The 24,180-nt window shown below is 40.2% G+C and overlaps 1 protein-coding gene across 1 annotated transcript; it reads right to left on the bottom strand.

Moving 5' to 3' along the window:
- Window positions 1–380: 380 nt before the first annotated feature.
- Window positions 381–23,340, bottom strand: vax1 (ventral anterior homeobox 1). Its single transcript, XM_061967015.1, has 3 exons — window positions 23,112–23,340; window positions 21,695–21,882; window positions 381–3,571 (listed from the first exon to the last, which is right to left on the bottom strand). The coding sequence occupies exons 1-3, from the start codon at window positions 23,323–23,325 to the stop codon at window positions 3,041–3,043; spliced, it is 933 nt and encodes a 310-aa protein (XP_061822999.1). The 5' UTR covers window positions 23,326–23,340; the 3' UTR covers window positions 381–3,040.
- Between the last annotated feature and the right edge of the window lie 840 nt (window positions 23,341–24,180).

Raw genomic sequence — 24,180 nt, 5'->3', positions numbered from 1 at the left:
CAACATGTATGAAAGAAATAGAACAGGCTGGTAGCCAGCAATACAGTATACATGACACATGTATGTATATATATATATATATATATATATATATATATATATATATATATATATATATATATATATATATATATATATATATATATATATATATATATATATATATATATATATATATATATATATATATATATACATATATATATATATATATATATATACAGTATATATATACAGTATATATATACAGCATATATAAATACATATATGCATACTGTCTATATATATATATATATATATATATATATATATATATATATATATGCATATATATGTATGTATACTGTAAATATGTATATATATGCAAATATTAGACAGCACATGTTACAAAGCACACAATTCAGCACTAAAAAGCTTTTGATTGATCCCTCAATCCATCAGCACATTCTTCGTTTTCCCAAGACATCGGTTATGTCATCAATATTAAAATGAATAATTTACAATAGAATAACAGTTGAAATCCGGTACTTCTTGTACAGTACATTAAAGTCGGAGGTCAAAGTTCAAGCAGCACATAACACATAATCAAAGCTTTTTTTCTTCAAGACAACACAGCAAAACTCACAATGAAGTCACAAATTAGAAGAATGATCAAAAGTAAGGTTAACTACAATGACGTGTTGAAACAAACTACTGAGAGGACAAAGACTTATTATTATAATTATTAATATTATTATTATTATTACGATGAATGAAATTTCTGCTTCGTTGTAGAATTTTGTTTAAGTGTCTTTCAAGTGAAAGTACAAACAACTGTGAACAGGTAACTTTGTCATGTACTCAGCTTACCTCTCAACATCATTTAATAATTGCACACATGCCTACTTCTCGACTTCTTTTCACACTGTGAGCTGCTTTTTGTAGCTCCTTTTTTTTTTATATAAAGATCATAATGAAAACCTTAAAAATCATGAACCCATAAGAAACCACAACACTTTAAAGATGTTCAAATGTGTTCCATACAGTTTTGTGGAGTGCTATCACCCAAAATGGCCATCCGTCTGGTAAGGGAGATCAATTCCAAAAGCTATTTTTTAATCCCATCCATCCAACCATTTTCTACCGCTTGTCCCTTTCAGGGTCGCGGGGGGTCGCTGGAGCCTATCTCAGCTGCATTCGGGCGGTAGGCACCCTGGACAAGTCACCACCTCATCACAGGGCCAACACAGATAGACAGACAACCCCAGGTGCGTGTTTTTGGGGTGGGAGGAAGCCGGAGTACCCGGAGGGAACCCACGCAGTCACGAGGAGAACATGCAAACGCCGCACAGAAAGATCCCGAGCCTGGGATTGAACTCAGGACCTTTATGTAATTATAAAAATTACCAGCCTGATTAAAATGACTGGTGTTTACGGCTGTTACTCACCCGGTCTCGACAACACGAACGCGCAGTGAGCACGCGCAGTGAGCACGCGCAGTGAGCACGTGCACACATATAAAAGCAGTCCAAGAGAAGCGACAAACAATTTGCAGTCATGTTGTTGTTAGGATAGGAAATAATATAATAAAAATAAAAAGTTAATGACAACTAACGCTCGCTATCCAAACTGCTATTATTAACTATCAACACCTAAAGCTCATGCGCGTGCATGTGTTACATACAGTATGTATGTAATTACGTCATTAAGTACGAGAAGCTGTGAAAGGGTGGGATATACTGTGTGTTGCAAACAGCCCCTTTAAGCAGGCGCTTTTCATTAGTACAGTGTACATCGGGATGCGACTGTCTCATTTTATACCTTTTTTGGGTTACAATGTGTTCCTCAGCTAATTGTTATGCTGTGAGCAAAAATTTGGGTTGCGAGTTAAAATACGAGAGTCCCCACCACTAGTTGGCGTTGCGAATTTCACAGTGAATCTCATAAGATTCCATCAAAACATCTGGTCTTACTTGCTAGCATTAGCTTATTTAAACTTTAAGATTTCAATTTTGTTTTTCCAACCATGGAAGGAAGAAAGTGAGTGTGAAGGGCATTACTGAGGAGAAGAAGTGTTTGATATTCAATGAATTAAAGAAAGAAATCAACAAAAACATGACAGAGCGTGTAGCTAGCTCGCTAACTTGGTGAAACAGTTGGAGCGTATTACTGCGAGCCTGCACTATACTGAAGCAGAATGACTCGATAGCACCAACCAAGAATGTTAAAATAGTATCCGGTGGAAAAATGTATCCATGAAAATATGGATGAGCTGCTGATGGTGTGTTTGACGGAGAAGCAGCTGGAAGGAAATACCTTAGAAGTCCACTCTCCAAGGTGCTGTACAATATTATTAATTACTTCATACAACTACTGTACTTGTCTGTACTCCATTCTATTCTATTATTTTTGTATACAATATTTCTTATCTAAAAATGTGTATTTATTTTTTTAAAGCATGGTACATGTTAAAATGTAGATGTTTTGAGGGGCAAGCACAAATTAAAATGATTTGTAATTCATTTTAATGGACAGCGCTGTTTCGCAACACAATTTTTTTTAAAGTACGAGCTGGGTCACAGAACCATTTAAAATTGTACCCTGAAGTAATAATTTATATTTCTGTGGTCACAATTAGGTTGTTCTTGAGGTGCAACATGTCGTTAACAAGTCTGGTGGTAAAGCAGCCCATCAGTGACCAACACTTCCCGTGGAATCAAACAATTTGGGGGGGAAAAGATATCAAGACATTGTTGAAAGCACTCTAGTCTATTGCCAAATGACATGTTTAGAAAATTGGTTTGATTTGAGAATGGTGATGAATAAAATGAACGTTGAGTTGTAGAATTTAAAAGACAGGTATATGTCCATCACTTGAGGTGAGACAGCAGTTGAGGCTTCTTATGGGTTAGAAAGTGAACATTTTAGTTCCGAAGGTTGTGTGGTCTTCTTTGCAGCTGACAGAAACACAGACGAGACACTGGCCAATACAAAGACAGATGAAGTGGACCATCAAACATTCCCAGAGGAAACACGCAGAGTTCCACATGAGCACAAAGCCTCATTCCACATTCTTCTTGTCCATGGCTTCTTTGGCGTTGGTCCGCGAGTAAGGCTCGAAAGCAGAAGAACTCAGGTAGCGTGCAGACAGTTCCTGCAGATTGCCAGCTAGTGAACTGGCCATGGAGAGCGGATTAGAGGAAATGCGGTTGGCAACACCGCTGAGTAAGGACGGCATGGGGAAGCTAAAGAGGCCATGAGCTGCCGCCGAGCTCTGCAGACCCGGCATCGTCCCTGAGCTTGTGGCTGAGGGTAAAGGAGGACTGCTCCCGGCAGGGCCACTGCTACTCCCGCCGCCACCACTATTTCCGCCCAAGCTAAGGGAGGTCGGGGGAAGGGCCGTGCCCAGAGTGCCGTTACCACAGTGTGGAAGCATGCTCGGCAGGCCTGAGGGTGTGAGCAGCCGACCCTGTTCCAGCAGTCTGAGGACGCTGCAGGTTGCTGCCGTCTCTGAAACCACAGAGCGGAGCTCCGAGTCTTTCCCTTGATCCTTCTTCTGCTTGGTGCGACGATTCTGGAACCACACCTTTACCTGGACACAAAGACACTTCATCTTTCAGTCTTTCCAGAATTATCCACATCACATCATAATTTTTTGTTTCATTTTCATGAATATGTTCATACCTTTCATGTGCAAAACACATTTTCACAGCAGCTAGAATTAAATTATCATATTCAAATTACAAATGTGTGTATTATTTTAGTAGAGGAGGGCAATACCAAGTTAATACTGAGCTAATATTGTCAATACCGATACTTTTACAGTACTTACTAAAGATCATTAAATCCTTTTTGTAAATTGCTTCTAATTTGTAGATCATTATTATAAGCATAATAGACTCAATAAATCAACCACAATTTATTTATATATCCCTTAATCACAAGTGCCTCAAAGGGCTTTACAAACCTCAACGACATCCCCTGATCTGAACCCACATTGGGCAAGAAAAAACTTTAAAAGCCCAAGCTGGGAAAATGAGGCAACCGTGGGAAGGGGTCACGGCTGTGGGGACCCCACTACAGGTGACTAACTACAATTGAGTGGGTGGGTCCAATTATTGAATTTTACATTAATAGATTATGTCAGAGTCCACTCCATCGGGAAACCAGCAGAGGGTCAAAGGGGGATCTTCATCCATGTAGACAAGTCGGCAGCGCAGAGACATCACCAGCTGAGCATAGAAGAGAAGTCCATCCCAGGTCACGACTTGGAACAGCTTGTGTCTCTTCCAGACTGGTACCGCTGCAGAAATGATCCGTGACCACCTGACATCCTCTCCATGCAGGAAAAGGTGGACTGAGCAGAAAAGAAAACCTCTGGTCTAAACAGCATTTATCCAAAAACCAGAATATATAAACTAGTTTTATGGTGGAACTTAAATGCCTCTACTGAGGAAGAATCTCTAACTGTTTCTGGAAGGGGATTCCAGAGGACTGGAGCCAGAATAAAAAACGCTTTAGAGCAGGGGTGTCAAACTCAAATACAGAGTGGGCCAAAATTTAAAACTGAACAAAGCCGCGGGCCAAGGTTGAACAAATTAACCTTTTAATAGAGACCCAAACAAGTTTTGCATTGAACAAGCAAGGCTTATATAACTTTATAGTGACATGCAAAATCGAGTTTCAAATAATAATAATAATAATTAAAAAATATCAATGGCATATCAAATACAACAATTTAAATAAAAATTGAATGCCTCTTTTCTATTTGCAGCCTTCTGAGGTAAATATCAACATTAACTTTTTCCACAGGCTAATAAATGTGAAAATAAAATAACGATGAATAAATCAACCATTCAGGACTTTAAACTGCTCCGTTTGCAACACACTGATCTCATCTGATGTACCCAAGCCAACTTGACATCTTTTCTTGGATGCTAGTTCATTAATGTCGGGGCTCAGGCTTTGAGCTGAGGCATCCCTCATTATCGAAGGAAGGTGTTAATCAGTCAATACATCTCGTAGTCCACCCGGACCACAGTCTTGAGGGCGTGCCTTAAAGGCACTGCTTTAACGTCCTCTACGAGCTGTCGTCACGTCCGCTTTTCATCCATACTAACAACGTGCCGGCCCAGTCACAAGATATGTGCGGCTTCTGTACGCACACACACGTGAATGCAACGCATACTTCATCAACAGCGATACAGGTTAAACTGAGGGTGCCCGTATAAACAACTTTAAGTCTGTTAGAAATATACGCCACACTGTGAACCCACACCAAACAAGCATGACAAACACATTTCGGGAGAACATCTGCACCGTAACACAACATAAACACAACAGAACAAATACACAGAACCCTTTGCAGTATTAACTCTTCCGGGACGCTACAATATACACCCCCGCTACCACCAAACCCCCCCCCACACACACACCGTGTAGCGTCCCAAATTTGGCCTGCGGGCCAGAGTTTGACACCCATGCTTTAGAGCATGCAGACTTTTTTTGGGCTCTGAAATTTACCAATAAGCCAGCATTCTTGGAACGTAGATTTCGGGACGGCTCATACGGCAGGAGCTACAGTACATACTAGACCGCTACAGTACATACTAGACTCCGGTCTGGGAGCCAAACAGCAGGAAAGGTGTAACATTGGCGACCACAAAGGGACCCTCCCACGCAAATGGAACAGCAGTGGTGAGCAAAGGGTGGTAAAAAAAAAGAGCGGAGAAGCTAATTTATTTGCATGAGCTAGCCAAGATGCCGGATGCAAGTCGTCGTAGCCCGCGTGATTTCGGCTATTCGAAGTCCAACTTGTTTGTGACGATAAACAACGGTGATGTGAAAGGGGAAACAGACTACATGGGCGAAGAAAATACAAGTTATTATGCCATTTTTAGCTTGTTATCTGAAGACGAGCCTGTTGGAATGAGGCATGCAGCGGTCAAGGCGTCATGTGAGCTCATTCAACCCAACTTCTTTAGCACTTTCATCAATTCCGTGGAGGACAGCCAATGTTATCAACTCATGTTCTCACCTGTTTTCGCAAAAGTGAGGAGCCAAAATCACAAGGAGCGAAGCTATGCTCTGCTTTGCATCAGCCTTCCTCGAAGAGTGAGGATGACTATGATCCGAGAGAGAACGAGTCCCCACCTTGAGACCTGGTCAGTATGATGGCACCACACCCTGGAAGGAGTTCCTGCACAGGTTTGAAAGTTGTGGGAAAGCTACCTACTGGTCCACAAAGACAATGGCTGTCCATTAAAGTTATGTGTGGTTGGTGAAGCTGGGGCCATCATCCACAGAAACCCCAGGTCAGCCCAGTGGGACTACTGACCGCCTGGTGGGGGAGGTGGAAAAGCCTTTAGCCCCTCTTCACAGCATGCAGCTGCGGTGGCTATTGAATTAAGGCAACGTATCTGCAAACCAGGTGAAGCTCTTCACGTTTTAGCGATGTTTTCTATGACAGGGTGTCAATAGCCTTAGGATGCCTTTGGAGTTGAAGTGTTCACTAATGCTCTGGGGAACGCAAGACTGTACAGAAGCTCTTAAAGCAGCACCCCACTAGCCCAAGCCTTTGACATTGCCTGTCGCTATAGATCCACAAAGCGAGCAGCATCATATGTTGCGGGCCTCATGTGCTCCGGAGCTCGTGACATGATTGAGCGGAGACCCTGTGCTGCTGTGATCAGAGAGGATACCACAGAAGAGGAATTAAAGCCTATTACAGCATCTCCATCAGCTGGTTTTAAGCCTGAGTCCCCCAGCAATGGGATGAGACTCAGTGTCATAACTGTTCAGGCCTTGGTCACATCAAGAGAAATTGCCAAGAAGAACAGCTAGAGCTCAAACTTCAACCAGGACCCCTCAAAGCTCAATGTCTGTTGTACTTCACCTCAAAGTCCAAGGTCAAGAAATGAGCATTCATATTGTTGTGCATGGGCTAGAAGTGTGTGCTGTTTTGGACAGTGGAGCGCGAAATAGTGTTTTTCCTCTGCATCAATATGACGCTATTCATCTTTAGTCGCTTGTCGCGCAGACCCTGATCGTTGGGCCTGGCAATATACTTGTGCTCGGCAAAGCCCACATCATTGTCCTGAACAAAAAACCTTCAGGTTCTCTTCTTGGTTGCTAATATAGCTGGTGACGAATATAGCTGGTGACGAGGCCCTCCTAGGCCATTCATTCCTCACCCAAGCCCAGGCCCGTCTAGATTTTAGAACTAATCAGATCATGCTTTTCAGAGAAGAGGTGCCATATTTTAACTCCTCAAAGACACAACAGGATGCTGACCAACAGATACAACAGCCTGGAGTCAGGAGTGGCTCACTGCAGCAACGGCAGCTGGGCATCGCCCATAGTGATGGTACATAAAAAGATGGGACATACTGTCTCAGCATAGACTATTGAGGCCTTAATGAATGCATAGTTAAAGATGCATATACTCTGCCTCGCACCCAGGATGCGCAAGACACCCTCTCTGCTGCCAAGTGGTTCAGCACACTGGACCTTGCGGCCCACTACTGGCAAGTTGAACTGACCCCAAGAGCATGCAAAGCAGCAGCATTCTGCACCAAAAAATGGACTGTTGAATGGAATGTCACACTATTTGGACTGTGTAACGCTCTGGTGACATTACAGCGCTGTGCTGGCAGGCATGCAGTGGGAGACCTACCTTGTTGACATCATCATTCTGGGCAGCAACGTTCCACAGATTCTACAGCGGCTTCAGCAGGTTTTCAGTTGTCTCCACCAGATCAAACTGAAACTTAAACCATCAAAGTGCTGCCTCTTCCACCGCCAAGTGGCCTACCTGGGTCACATTGTCTCAGAAAACGGTGTGGCTACTGACCCCAACAAAGTCCGACAGGTGCAGGACTTGCCAACACTGTGATCGCTTCAAGATGGCGCCGCATTGTTGGCCTTTCTTTTTTCTTTTTCTTTTTTTCTTTTTCTTTTTGCACCTTTCGTTAAAAACTTTGCATCCATTGCAGAGCCCCTTTATACACTGACCAAGAAACACGCCCAGTTTTTTTGGTCTGAGATATGCATTTAATTAACTCAAAAGTCTGCTAACAATGGCGCTAATCCTGGGGTTCCCACTTGACTAAGGAAACATGATACTGGACACAGACGCCAGCGACGTTGGCATCGGCGCTGTCCTCTTACATGTTCAGCAGGACGTGGAACGTGTGCTCGCCTAAGGAAGCCGCAAACTGTCCAAAACTGAACAGAATTACTGCACCACACGGAGGGAACTGCTAGCTGTGGTGGACTTCACATCACATTTCCGCCAGCATCTCCTCGGGCGGTGTTTCACTGTTCGCATTGACCACAATAGCCTTTGGTGGCTCACAAAAAGTCTGTAATAAGGAGACAATGATCTGATATTTAAAAAAATGTCCTTGGCTGTCAAACGACAAGAGAAAACAACGGACCGTCCAAGTATGAAAAATTACCTGGACCCCACCTGGACCTACAAACTCGGAACCAGACTTGGTGACGGCACAGACTACAGCGCGGTGGACAGGGCTCATGGGTACGGCATGAGGAATGACAATGGAGATCACGTGCATGTGGCATAGACTACGTATATCCAAGATGCACTTCCAACGGAAGGACATTCATCATGTACCGTGGTACAGCAACGACGGCAGTTCAAAGAAGGAGATTGACCACATCCCGGCTACCTGCTTTTACTCTGCCGTTTCCAATGTGCGTGTCTACCACAATGCCACTGACAAGCCTGCTACCAACAACATATTTGGCCCTCGTAAAATTGACAGGGGGAAAGCTCCAAGTACCAGACCACCACCATACTCTCATCAACAAAATCGCCACATGTAAGTCATCAGTCTTTCCCCCAACCGGTGATGTCAACACAGACTGGTCATTCTCCCGGGATTGAATTGGCTACAGAAGATTCCACCGTCTGGAGTGGATCTTGACACCCAACCCTGGACCCGATGGACATAGGCCGGGAGGTGCTCCTGCAAGTGTGTTGAACTTCACTGTGAAAGACGCTGGTCCCTGCAGTGCGATTAAACCATGTTCTTGGAGGACATGGCCAGCGCAGCCGAGGACATGGTCAGATGTGTCGACATCAAGCAGACTTACTCCTTCACAACAAAGACGCACTCCATCCACAACAACAACAATACAGCAACATCCAACATCCTCACTGACCTGTCAACTCCTGGCACAAACCTCTCCATCGCCTTTTTACCGACATTTGGAAGAGCAAGGTGATTCCGCAGCAGTGTTCTTCACAGGTAAGGGTTCCTTACCTCCTTTCCACTGCTAACAAAGAGTTCTCCTGGGTTCTTTTAAAACATATGAACCTACTACCTACTACTAGCATGGAGACGCCAGCAGGCCAGCTTCAACCTTGCCAGATCCACCATTTAGCATATTTTTGCCCTCTGCCACATCAGCAAGAAGCAGCAGGAGTACGGCCAACCAATCATTGTGACGTCCAATTACATCAAAAAGTCCTATAATACCCTAGACCACTGCTCTGTGGACCTCTTCAGGCAACTCTTTAGTCTGGCTGATTTGACTGCAAAGGTCCGCTAAGGTTGCTTCTGACTCCTTGCATGTTCCTCACCGCGACTGACTATAAAGTGGGCTGCACAATACATAATTCGACATTTGGGGTTGACTTCAGCACCGATCACACCTTTACCGACCTGGACTATGCCGATGACGTAGCACTCCTGGTTTCCCTCCTGGACAACCCACTCATCATCTCTGGTCAAAGATAAAGATTCAGTTGTTTGTGCAGGGAGCACGAGGAAACCCAGATAAGAAGTGGACTTCGTTCAGGAGTTCTGTTACCTGGGATCAACCATGTCCACCTCTGGTGACTTCACTCTTGACCTAAGGCCAGCATATCTACTACCTACCTCAAAATGTTGCTTTACGACTCCCTTCTGCTTCCAGTTTTTACTTATAGCAGCACGACTTTGGCACGCACACACCACAGTCAACAGGACCATCAATGGTCTCCCGAGCCCTCGGCCTCAACTGCTACAACTACTACTAAACAATACATTTTATGGTTGCTTTAGTGGTTTTTAAAAACTTAGTTGTAAACACTATACAAATGTAAAAAATATATCATACAAAGAAATATCAACAAACTAATACCAATAATCCCTTTTATTTCATAACAGTAGTACGTTAAGGTGGAAGCTCCTCTCTGAGCTGCCACCGTAACGCTGTAGAGGAGTTTGCGTGTCCCAATGATCCCAGGAGCTATGTTGTCCGGGGGCTTCTATGCCCCCTGGTAGGGTCTCCCAAGGCAAACTGGTCCTAGGTGAGGGATCAGACAAAGAGCAGCTCGAAGACCTCTATGAAGAACACGAACAAAGGACCCAGATTTCCCTCGCCCGGACGTGGGTCACCGGGGCCCCCCTCTGGAGCCAAGCCCGGAGGTGGGGAACGATGGCGAGCGCCCATGGGGCCCGGCCGGGCACAGCCCGAAGAGGCAACGTGGGTCCCCCCTCCAATGGGCTCACCACCCATAGCAGGGGCCATAGAGGTCAGGTGCAGTGTGAGCTGGGCGGGAGCCGAAAGCAGGGCACTTGAGGGTCTGATCCTCAGCTACATAAGCTAGCTCTTGGGACGTGGAACGTCACCTCGCTGGGGGGGAAGGAGCCTGAGCTAATGCGTGAGGTGGAGAAGTTCCGGTTAGATATAGTCGGACTCACTTCGACGCACAGCAAGAGCTATGGAACAAGTTCTCTTGAGAGGGGCTGGACTCTCTTCCACTCTGGCGTTGCCGGCAGTGAGAGGTGACGGGCTGAAGTAGCAATTCTTGTTGACCCCCGGCTCAAAGCCTGCACGTTGGAGTTCAACCCGGTGGACGAGAGGGTAGCTTCCCTCCGCCTTTGGGTGGGGGGACGGGTCCTGACTGTTGTGTGCGCTTACGCGCCAAACGGCAGCTCAGAGTACCCACCCTTTTTGGATTCACTCGAGGATGTACTGGAGAGTGCTCTCCCGGGTGATTCTCTCATTCTACTGGGGGAGTCATGTTGGCAGCAACAGTGAAACCTAGAGAGGCGTGATTGGGAAGAATGGCCGCCCGGATCTGAACCCGAGTGGTGTTTTGTTATTGGACTTTTGTGCTCGTCACAGATTGTCAATAACAAACACCATGTTCAAACATAAGGGTGTCCATATGTGCACTTGGCACCAGGACACCCTAGGCCGCAGTTCCATGATCGACTTTGTAGTTTTGTCATCGGATTTGCGGTCTCATGTTTTGGACACTCGGGTGAAGAGAGGGGCAGAGCTTTCTACCGATCACCACCTGGTGGTGAGTTGGCTGCGATGGTGGGGGGAGATGCCAGACAGACCTGGCAGGCCCAAACGCATTGTGAGGGTTTGCTGGGAACGCCTGGCAGAGTCTTCTGTCAGAGAGAGTTTCAATTCCCACCTCCGGAAGAACTTTGAACATGTCACGAGGGAGGCGCTGGACATTGAGTTCGAGTGGACGATGTTCCGTACCTCTATTGTCGAGGCGGCCGATTGGAGCTGTGGCCCCAAGGTGGTTGGTGCCTGTCGTGGCGGTAATCCTAGAACCCACTGGTGTCCACCAGCGGTAAGGGATGACGTCAAGCTGAAGAAAGAGTCCTATCGGGCTCTTTTGGCTCATAGGACTCCGGAGGCAGCAGACAGGTACCGACAGGCCAAGCGGTGTGCGGCTTCAGCGGTCGCGGAGGCAAAAACTCGGACATGGTAGGAGTTCCGGGAAGCCATTGAAAATGACTTCCGGACGGCTTCGACGCGATTCTGGACCGGGGTGGTTGTTCCTCTCTTTAAGAAGGGGACCCGGAGGGTGTGTTTCAACTATCGTGGGATCACACTCCTCAGCCTTCCCGGTAAGGTCTATTCAGGTGTACTGGAGAGGAGGCTACGCCGGATAGTCGAACCTCGGATTCAGGAGGAACAGTGTGGTTTTCGTCCTGGTCGTGGAACTGTGGACCAGCTCTATACTCTCGGCAGGGTCCTTGAGGGTGCATGGGAGTTTGCCCAAACAGTCTACATGTGCTTTGTAGACTTGGAGAAAGCATTCGACCGTGTACCCCGGGAAGTCCTGTGGGGAGTGCTCAGAGAGTATGGGGTAACGGACTGTCTTATTGTGGCGGTCCGCTCCCTGTATGATCAGTGTCAGAGCTTGGTCCGCATTGCCGGCAGTAAGTCGGACCCGTTTCCAGTGAGGGTTGGACTCTGCCAAGGCTGTCACCAATTCTGTTCATAACTTTTATGGACAGAATTTCTAGGCGCAGTCAGGGCGTTGAGGGTATCTGGTTTGGTGGCTGCAGGATTAGGTCTCTGCTATTTGCAGATGATGTGGTCCTGATGGCTTCATCTGGCCAAGATCTGCAGCTCTCACTGGATCGGTTCGCAGCTGAGTGTGAAGCGACTGGGATGGGAATCAGCACCTCCAAGTCTGAGTCCATGGTTCTCGCCCGGAAAAGGGTGGAGTGCCATCTCCGGGTTGGGGAGGAGATCTTGCCCCAAGTGGAGGAGTTCAAGTACCTCGGAGTCTTGTTCACGAGTGAGGGAAGAGTGGATCGTGAGATCGACAGGCGGATCGGTGCGGCGTCTTCAGTAATGCGGACGCTGTATCGATCCGTTGTGGTGAAGAAAGAGCTGAGCCGGAAGGCAAAGCTCTCGATTTACCGGTCGATCTACGTTCCCATCCTCACCTATGGTCATGAGCTTTGGGTCATGACCGAAAGGACAAGATCACGGGTTCAAGCGGCTGAAATGAGTTTCCTCCGCCGTGTGGCGGGGCTCTCCCTTAGAGATAGGGTGAGAAGCTCTGTCATCCGGGAGGGGCTCAAAGTAAAACCGCTGCTTCTCCACATCGAGAGGAGCCAGATGAGGTGGTTCGGGCATCTGGTCAGGATGCCACCTGAACGCCTCCCGAGGGAGGTGTTTAGGGCACGTCCGACCGGTAGGAGGCCACGGGGAAGACCCAGGACACATTGGGAAGACTATCTCTCCCGGCTGGCCTGGGAACGCCTCGGGTTCCCCCAGGAGGAGCTGGACGAAGTGGCTGGGGAGAGGAAAGTCTGGGCTTCCCTGCTTAGGCTGCTGCCCCCGCGACCCGATAAGCGGAAGAAGATGGATGGATGGATGCATGGATGGAACAGTAGTAAAATTGTCAAGAAAAGCATAACTATTAATGCCTCTCTTTTTAAATCCTTTAAAGTTCTCGTGTGTCCAAAAACTTATTTCCTCACTTTGAAAATGACAGAACCACCGTCTTCTGCTATAAACTAGATAAGCATGAAAAAAAAACCTAAACTTCTGCCCTATTTCTTTGTAGTAAAGAATCCTTAAAGCCCTGTTCCCATTGTTGTGCGATTGCCGCGATTGCCTACTCGAAGATGGCCATGGTATTTGTGTCAAATGTCACTTCAGAACACGATTTGACAAGTTCTGATAAAATCTGGCGGTGATTCTGAAGCGATGAACGACCCTTTCAGAAGGGATCCTATGCGATTGGAGTGCCGATTGGAGTGCCGATTGGAGTGCCGATTGGAGTGCCGATTTGATGCGCTTGGTACATTCTCACAGGTCAATTACGTTCTGTTGCAATTAGAAACAATGTTGGGTGCAGATTGGATACCTGGTATATAAAAGAGGCAAATGTTTGGTCATTGTTAATTTTGTTGAGGACATCCACAATGGCATGAGCTCTTGATGAAGACAATATCACATTTACATTATATATGCTTACGTCACTGCCCTAAGGCAAAAAGAGAAAGAGTTACTCAAAAAGTCAGAAAGAAAGTCCAGAAGAGCACTCATGAGGCAGTTTGGAGCACATGTAAGCGAATATGATAGTGATGTCATTGTATCAGGTCGTCACATTTTTTATGTAATCAGTGTGTAACAGATTGTGTCACATCGCAACTCAGCATGATGGAACATTTTTCATAGAGGGTTTTTCAAGTTGATACTGATGAACACAAATAGGCACTGAGTTTGGTCGAGTCTGATAAGTTCTGATGCAACTCGATGCGCAGAGCAAGACAGAAATTTGAAATTTGAAAATTGATTGCCACTATGGCCACGCTTCATGTCAAGATCAGATGTGATGTAAAACGGTCACCAGGACAGCTCCAAGTTTCATCCCACGATGCCAATCATGACAGTGTGAATGGAGCATTAAATAAAACCTGAATCTAGACGGTGATCCAGGTCAGACCTAAAATTGTATAACTCGTGCCTAGTCCTATTTCTGACATCTAACTAACAGAAAAAGAAACATATTTGTGGAAATAATAGGAACATATCTATCTCATCAGGTTTGTATTAATCCGATACTGATTATAAATTAAATTCAACGTACGTCACATACATCTTATACCTGATAAATCTCAAATATGTGTGTATATATATATATATATATATATATATATATATATATATATATATATATATATATATATATATATATATATATATATATATATATATATATATATATATACACACATATATTCAGTAGATGTATATAATATTAATTGTATTTTTACTATTATACATAATATATTTTATATAATGTTTGTATTTTAAATAGGGCTGTCAAAATTAGCGAGTTAACTCATTGGATTAATCAATTATTTTGACCGTACAGGCTTTTTTTTACCTCAAGTGCTTTACCTTCAGTGATCAGATTAATGCATATGTCAGTACAAAAATGAGTTAGGAGACTCCGAATGGTGTGCTCCAGTGACGTGCGGTGAGGTTCATGGCTGGTGAGGCACTGACTTCATCACAGTCAGATTTATAAACATATGAACCCTAAAGAGTATCTAATTCACCATTTGATTGGCAGCAGTTAAGGGGTTATGTTTAAAAGCTCATACCAGCATTCTTCCCTGCTTGGCACTCAGCATCAAGGGTTGGAATTGGGGGTTAAATCACCAAAAATGATTCCCGGGCGCGGCGCCGCTGCTGCCCACTGCTCCCCTCACCTCCCAGGGGGTGATCAAGGGGATGGGTTTAATGCAGAGGACAAATTTCACCACACCTAGTGTGTGTGACAATCATTGGTACTTTAACTTAACTTTAACTTTACACATACAAACTGTAGCGCACAAAAAAAGACATTTAATTTTTAAAAAAAACGTTATTATGGTCTTACCTTTACTTATAAATGAAGGCCATGCGCCGCTCCTTCTGAACAAAAGCATCGATAAATTGTTTAAAGAAGTCTTCCTTATCTTTCTTCGATTTTAAAAGTCTCTATGTCTCGATGGAGATCTTCCTTTAATTATTACCTCCTGCTTTGATTGAAAGTCCAGTTTAGAAAACTGTTTTATTTTAGATATGTAATCCTCCATGTTAAAAGTCCAGGCGAGAGGAAAAAATAAACGATCGCTTACTGTTGCTGCTTGTTGTCACTTATTCTGCAGCCGAGTAGTCGCAAAAATGATCCCTAGGATCACTAGCGCCCTCTACCACCATGAGGCGGGATTACTGCGAGCCTCAGCCAGTGCGTCTTCGCAGCCGTTTTATGATTGCTCAGCACAAGAAATACGTTACACACATACAGTTGTTGACAAAATACACTGTACATTATATACCTCAGCTAACTAAACTATGGAAATGTATAATATAATTCATATAGCAATACGGTCTCACTGCACAGCAGGCCAGCAGTAAGTCGAGTCATTGCGCAATCCATGGTGAGGCTCAACTGGCTGCTGATCACCGCAAGTCTCTTCGAATTAGACTTCGACTTCGTCTTCGACTTCGACTTCCTTTTTTTTGTCATTCAAATTTGAACTTTACAGCACAGATAAGAACAAAATTTCGTTACATAAGCTCATGGTAGTGCAGGATAAAAAAGCAATAAGGTGCATATATAAATAAATAAATATATATATAAATAATATATATATTATATATATAAAATAAATAGATATATATAAATATATATAAATAAATAAATAGATTACTGTACAGATAAATATATTGCACTTTTTCACATGCGTCCACGTTTATGGATATATGTTATATTGTCTATTTTATTCCAGCGAGTTAATCCATTTTGGGGGGAGTCTTCTCAGTATTTGAACGGCAAATGTGAAAATTCAGCGATTTTGAATACAAATAATCTAAAACTGGTGAAGTTAAATGGAAAATAACTTTATAGTATAATCACTGGATACATATAACAATTTAATTAATTTTTTTTCTTTTTAAAATTTTTTTCTTTCCATGATGGCACCTGCCTTCCCTGACTGCACGTCACTGGTGTGCTCGCTGGCAAATTTCCCTCCAAAATGCAGTCTGAAAGAACTTTAGATTAAATTGTACCCAGGTTTTGTGCAAATAAACAAGTACAACATTTAAAAGTGTTGCTGGATGACATTATGACAATAAAATTGCAATCGTGTACAAATATTGGGCTTTTTTCTTAAGCAAATTTAAATTTCGCAAGCGAGTTATCACGCTCGATTAATCATCATTATTCCAAATTCCAAAATGTGATTTATCTAAATAAAAACATTATCATTTGACATCCCTAATTTTAAAGTAAATTTTATAATATACATTTATATTGCGGGCAGCACGGTGGTACATCGGTTAGTGCATGTGCCTCACAATACGAAGGTCCTGAGTTTAATCCCGGGCTCGGGATCTTTCTTTGTGGAGTTTGCATGTTCTCCCCGTGACTGCGTGGGTTCCCTCCGGGTACTCCGGCTTCCTCCCACCTCCAAAAACATGCACCTGGGGATAGGTTGATGGCAACACTAGAGTGTGAATGTGAGTGTGAATGTTGTCTGTCTATCTGTGATGGCCCTGCGATGAGGTGGCGACTTGTCCAGGGTGTAACCCGCCTTCCGCCCGAATGCAGCTGGGATAGGCTTCAGCACCCCCCGCGACCCCGAAAGGGACAAGCGGTAGAAAATGGATGGATGGATGGACATTTATACTGCAGTTTATGTACATTAAAAAGTATGTGCATACACTGAAGACTAAAACATGGTTTGGATTACATTTGAGGCTGTATGTTGAATGCAGTGTTGATGATATGACTATAATACCGCTATGAAATATCAATAATCAAATGATGGTACATCCACTTGAGGTATTATAGCCTATAACAAATTACTTTTATTGGGATTGTCCTGTTTTTGATTTAGCTTTATATTATATATGAAACATTTACAACCATTAAATATTCAATGGTAAATTGTTGATGGCAAAGTACTATTAAGGCAAACATAGAGTATGTTATTATTTTACCCCCATCACGCTTTCACTCAATGCGGCATTACTTCAAGGTGACATTGTCCAATACACACACACACACACACACACACACACACACACACACACACACACACACACACACACACATACACCCATACACACCCACACACACCCACACACACACACACACACACACACACACACACACACACACATGCACACACAGATCCATGATGTGCAACAATGCATTGAAAAAGTCTTATTTTGAAAACAGCATGACACAAATTTTACATAAATGCTTTGTATAGTGTAGACAAATACTGTATATTTCAGACAAATACTGTATATATTGTAGAAAAATACTGTATATATTGTAGACAAATAATTTATAATGTAAACAAATACTGTATTATGTTGACAAATACTGTATATATTGTGCACACATAGTGTTTATTGTTGACAATTACAGTATATTGTACACAAATACTGTATATCTGGACAAACACTACAGTATATTGTAGACACATACTATATATATTGTTGACACACACACACTGTTTATTGTAGACACATACTGTATATATTGTAGAAAAATACTGTGTTTATTGTAGACAAATAATTTATAATGTAAACAAATACTGTATTATGTTGACAAATACTGTATATATTGTGCACACATAGTGTTTATTGTTGACAATTACAGTATATTGTTCACAAATACTGTATATCTGGACAAACACGACAGTATATTGTAGACACATACTATATACGTTGTTGACACACACTGTTTATTGTAGACACATACTGTATATTTTACACAAATACTGTATAATGTATTGTACAGAAATATATTTCTAAACATCACTGTATACAATATATCATAGACAAATACTTGTATTGTTGATACATACAAGACTGTTTCTTGTAGACAAATACTTTCTAAATTGTAGACAGATACTACATATTGTAGATGTCAATTTAGTAATCAACGATTCAAAAAGTCATTTAGTAGAAATGTATTGGAAAAAAACCCTCACATCTGGCTTCTAAAAGCTGATTTTTTTTTCCCAGCAAGGGCAGCAAACAGAAAAATGTAAGCTTTTTAAATGGTTTTCATTTTGTAAAAGAGAAAAAATTAAAGAAAAAACATGAATCAAATTAAAAATTTAAACTTTTGTCTCTTTCATCAAAGCTTTTTAATCATTGTCTCCTCTTTTTTTATAAATATTTTTGAAGATGGATACAAATGATAATCATACATGATGAAAAGGGATTTATACAACAGGTCAATGCTTTTTTATGGCAGTTGTCATGAATAGTTTACTTCAAAAGATGCATGCATTTTTGCAGAGTAATGTAATGTAATGTAATCATATGATTTCAATAAACAGATGGCAATACAATGACACAACTTGTAATTGTAAGGGCTTAGAATATTATTTTCTAATTTCAACAAAGCTTTCGTACAATTTTCTTCATATATAATAAACACATAAGGTTGTTAGTTCCATTAAAACTCATCACGGTTTCATAACCTACTCTGTCATATTGTAGGTTAATATATAAAGATAATAAAATATTGAAATTGAAAAAACATCACGTTATAAAGGCTGTCTACAGGCAGCACAAAAACATTTGATATTTTTTACTTTTCTTTATTATATTTTCATTTACAACACACTAAATACATTTCCTGTGGATATATTTAATGGACATACATTGCACTGTTTTTCTTTAATTAGGATCTGATTAAAAGTACACATTTAATAAATACTAATTGTTAGTTGTTTTTTTTCTAAATTTGATTTGTATTTATTGTAATAACTACATACATAAATCGTCAATCAGAGTCATTATTTTTAATTGATTTAATAAAAAATAAAATAAATAAATAAATACAAATAAATAAATAAAAATTAAAGATAAATAAATAAAAATAAAATAAAAATGTATATATATATTTATAATGTAAATATTAAAAACTAATTATGAATGAATTATGTTTATATGTACTAAATACGGATTTTAATCTCAATGCGTTTTTACCTGGTTAAACAAAGGATATTGAATTTTTTAATTGAAATAAACAATTTACACAACGTGTCCAGACTTTATTTTAATGATGATTATGTTTTCCCTAATCCTTCTTCATAATGTCTCACATTTCATTGTATGTATAAATGATAATGACTACTACTCTCTGCTGGAGAAGATGAAAAGTTTTCTCTTTCTAGCCGTCCGTGAATGTTTTTAATCGCATCAAGTCCATTTGAGTGATTTTCCACTGAGGTTGGCATGAAACAATCGAATATAAGTAATTTAATAAATGTATGTGTTGCCATCAAACACATGTTTATACCAAAACATGTTTATTTGATTTATTTGCCAAATACACACAAAATAGCTCTTTTTCCTTAAATATAACCATTATTTTTATGTTCAGTAATTCAAACAATAACTAGAATTAGACATAATATTGAAGAAATAATAATTCACGTCAATGTATTTCTACTTTGTATTGTATAATACAAAATAATGGATGGATAACTGTGTGCAGGTATATATTTGTTAATTGCTGTATGTTAATGCTATGCTAACTTTGAATTGGATTTCCAGTGTTAGTGCGTTAAACTTTCTTTGTAATGTTGTAACGTGAACATAAAGTCTTCAAATTTATTTTTAAAATATGACCCAAAAAAACTAGCTACAGGTGGCAAATGAACACTGCAACACACTTTTGACAAAATTGCCGAGTTTGGAGCCAAAACTGTTAGCTTCTCCGTCATAATTTTTTTTATTTTATCTAAATAAAATCTTTTTTTTTGCGTAATTGAAATTATCCTACATTATTATTTTAAACTTTATCTAAATAACATATTATTTTTATGTATTTATTGATATTAAACCTACATTATATTTTAAAACTCTATCTTAATAAACACTTATTTTGTATCTATTTATTAAAATTAATCCTACATTATTTTCTTGAACCTTATCCAAATAAAATAAAAATATTTACGTTATTGAAATAAATCCTACATTATGCTTTTGAGTACAAATGAAATAGTTTTTACTTAATTAAAATCAATCCTACATATTATTTACTTCATCTAAATTTTTTATTTTTTTTTCATTTTATTAAAATTAATCCAACATTATTTTTAACACTATCTAAAAAACAACAAAATGTCTTTACTTTATCAAAATTAATTTAAAATTTTTCAAACTTGATCTAAATAAAATGTATACTCTTTTTCTTTACTTAATAGAAAGTAATCTTCCATTGTGTTTTAAAAATAAAAATCTAAATACAACTTTTTTAAATTAATCCTACATTTGTTTTTACTTTATCTAAGTAAAAAACATTTTCTTTCTTTGTTGGAATTCATTTGTATTTGTATTTTATTTAAATACAATATCTTTTTTTAACTTTATTAAAATTAATTCTACAATATGTCTTTATTTTATCTCTGTATCCATCCATCTATCCATCCATCTATCTATCTATCTATCTATCTATCTATCTATCTATCTATCTATCTATCTATCTATCTATCTATCTATCTATCTATCTAATACATATATATATATATATATATATATATATATATATATATATATATATATATATATATATATATATATATATATATATATTACTTTATTAAAGGGAATACCGCATTCGTCTTGAGTTTTATCCAAATACAATATTTTTTTTTTGTGCAAAGACATTTCAGTAATAAGCTTGAACTCTGGCGAACTGCTGGCACATATTCGCCACCATATTTGTCATGGCCGCATTCCTCTCGACTGCTAAATGTGATATTCAATCTCCATTATACAAAACCTTCTTAGCTGCTTTAGCTTGATGACTTTTGAAATTAAACACTAAAGACAGACAGGAGGTTATAGCGCAGTAAATACAATTCTCAAATAATTTAAAAAAGACATGAATAAATATGAAATCCTATATAAGAATTTAAAACAGGGCTGTTACCTTTTCACCATTGGTTGCAAACATCAAAATGAAAGAATCGAGAGAAATTTTATACATAAAAAATGCTAAAAGTAATCCAATATAAAACCATCATCATATATTTCTATTATAGCTGAAAAAGCGACTTAGTGTCATAGTATATTATTAATAATTGATAATTAAATTATTTACTTTATGTCGAGGGCCAGTGAAAAAAATGGCCCCCGAGCAGCACTTTGTACGCCACTATTCTAATTTGAAGCCACAATTAAGTAAAAACATAAAAAATTAAATAATTGTGTATGTTATTTTCCAATAATAGTGGCTCAAAAAAGGAAATATGAAAATATGTTTATTTTACAAAAAAATACCTTTGAAATGATTTGTCTCTACTAAACAAACATGTGTTCATAACATGAAATGAAGTAGTTGTCATGTTGATACATACACATTGAGGATATTTCATTAGAAGAACCCCGAAAGAATTCCTACCTGAGTTTCCGACAGGTTAAGCTGGCGAGCTAATTCTGTTCGTTCTCTTCCCACCACGTACTGACACCTCTGGAACTCCATCTCCAGCCGGTAGAGCTGCTCGGCAGTGAAGGAGGTGCGCGTCCTCTTGGGACGGTCCAAGTCCAAACCCTTTGGTAGGATAATCTCTCTGATGGAGCCTTTGGCATCTGCAACAATCACAATCATTAATTACAATATTCATCAAACGGCAATCTTCCTTCTTGTTGCTAGCTCCATATGATTTTACTTTATTTATATTTATTTTGTTTATGTGATCTTTTGTTTTATTTTAGCCGTTTAGTTTTTTGTGATCTTACTTTATTTTTGTTTGTTTTTGGGATTTTTTTTTTTTACTTTGTTTTATTAATTTTTGTGATCTTATTTTATTTTCTTTTAATTGTTTTTCTGAGATTATTTTATTTGTTTTTATTTTTTGTTTTTGTGTGTTTACATTGTTTTATTTTTGTACGTTCTTTGTAAATATTAGATTATTTGTATTTTGTTCATACAAATATATTGTGTGTGATTTTACTGTTTTTACTTTTTATTATTTTGTGTTTGTGCCATTGTTTATGATCTTACATTAAAATGTTGTCAATAAAAGTCATCTAATGCAGGCTTGGAATGTATAAATTCATAACCATAAGTGTAGCCATTGACAATTTTTACATTTAAAAATGCTTCAAAAAACTAAATGACTGCTATGACTAAAACTTGGAGGTTAACAATATTTACAACCTTTAGAGTGTGTGCTAATATTCCAACTCTGCAAATACATTTTAATGTGCACTGAACAAATATTTTTAATAAATAATATTGAAAGAAATGCAACAATGTTACTGCCTCCAGTATATCATTGAAATATCAAACTATTCAAAATATTATTGAATCATATTGAAATAAATGCAACAATACCAACATTTAATGACTATACTAAATCATTGACGTATCAAAATATTACATTTTGATAACAAAAAAACAACACAATTTTACTTCATGTTGCTAATGAAAATGTGTCATTTAAACACAGTATTGTAAAATAATACTAAGACAGAAACGCTGTAATGTTAGCACACGACAAAATATTAATTCTATTATTATTTGTTCTTTTTTTTTATTGATTTATTTCACAAACTATCTCCAAAATAATTGTTTGTTATGAAGAAAAATGTAATTACAGTTTTAGTTTCAATCATTTTAAACCAATTTATTTTATTCAAAAAGATGTATTAACTGTTCAAAAAGTCGGACACACATCCACACAGACACATACTTTTTTCTAGTCGGGGTGTACATCTGTGATGAAAAATTATATTAACTGGTATAAAAGTGTAAGAAAATAAGCAACAACAAATTAATGTCTGATTTGCAGATGAAGAAAACCCGATCAGTTTACCTCGCACAAGTATTCTCCGACAATAATCCGGGTCGGCGGCGCTGCATCTGTTCTTCTCACAGTTGTCCAGAGTTCCCGTGGAGGAAAAAGCGCCGTGTTGCTCCTTGACGAAGCTTTTGGACAAAGTGTCCTGTGAGTCCCTTGCGTTTTTGCTGTCCGTAAGTCCATTCTTCCGCACCATTCCTTCCGTCTCTTGGCTGTACCTGACCTCCATGCTCGGTTTATCCTCTCCGACTCGCAGCTCGTCCGCCTCTTTTTTTTTCCTCCCCTTCCTTTGTCCAGGTTGCAAGAAAGAAAAGTGGAGACAAATACGCGTTGGAAGTTTGTAAAGCGCTCCTTCCGACGGCGTCAGCTGTGTGATGTTCCTGAAAACACTTTGGTCACCTCAGCGAGGACGCCTATTATCGCTGACCAATGATCTTGGGTGTCTTAGAAAGCGGACGATTATTGTGTTGGCGCAGACATCGGGCGGGTAGATGAGCTCCAGATAATCAGAGTTCAGCTGATTGCAGTCGTTTCGCTGCCTCACACATTTGCCCGTGAATACATTAAGAGGCTTTGGGGACGTGGACCAGGTATTGTTTCCACCACAACGAATTGAGAGAAGCGATTGATCGTGCTTCACTGGTCAGTCAGGACCCCTTCAGACCTGCAGAAAGTTTCATTCTTTCATCCACCAAAAAAACGTCGGCCTCCGCTTTTTAGCTGCAGAACGTTGCCTATCTTTGACCCCATTTCTCTGTCAACAATGGCAGGGAGGATGCGTCGTGAAGGTAGAAAGGATTTGGAACCGATCCTTTTTATCGCAGATGTTCTGAAGCAGACATTGACTTTGTTGTTTCAGGTCTCCCTGATTTCTTACTTTCCTGCAGACGACATTCTCTTGAAAGCCGTCTGAGCGCCGGTGCTCTTCTTCTTGCTTTAGCACCATCCCCAACAGTAGGGGGAAAAAAGTTGTCATTAGTGCTCAGCTGCCTACACGCTCTCACGCATGCATGGCCCTGGAATGGCCCCCGCCGCTCTCCTCCAGCCCACCAAGCACCAACTCTTAGCTATTTTAATTGTGGCC

The sequence above is a fragment of the Nerophis lumbriciformis genome, linkage group LG02 (genome assembly GCF_033978685.3).
Source record: "Nerophis lumbriciformis linkage group LG02, RoL_Nlum_v2.1, whole genome shotgun sequence".
NCBI classification, from domain to species: domain Eukaryota; kingdom Metazoa; phylum Chordata; class Actinopteri; order Syngnathiformes; family Syngnathidae; genus Nerophis; species Nerophis lumbriciformis.
This window is presented reverse-complemented; position numbering and strand designations above follow the sequence as displayed.

Excerpts from the sequence above, each read along its gene's own strand:
- vax1 (XM_061967015.1), bottom strand. The coding sequence starts at position 23,325 with ATGGAGGTCAGGTACAGCCAAGAGACGGAAGGAATGGTGCGGAAGAAT. Across the intron at positions 21,883-23,111 it reads TCGGAGAATACTTGTGCGAG|ATGCCAAAGGCTCCATCAGA; the intron begins GTAAACTGATCG and ends TGATTGTTGCAG. Across the intron at positions 3,572-21,694 it reads TTAACCTGTCGGAAACTCAG|GTAAAGGTGTGGTTCCAGAA; the intron begins GTAGGAATTCTT and ends CTTTGTGTCCAG.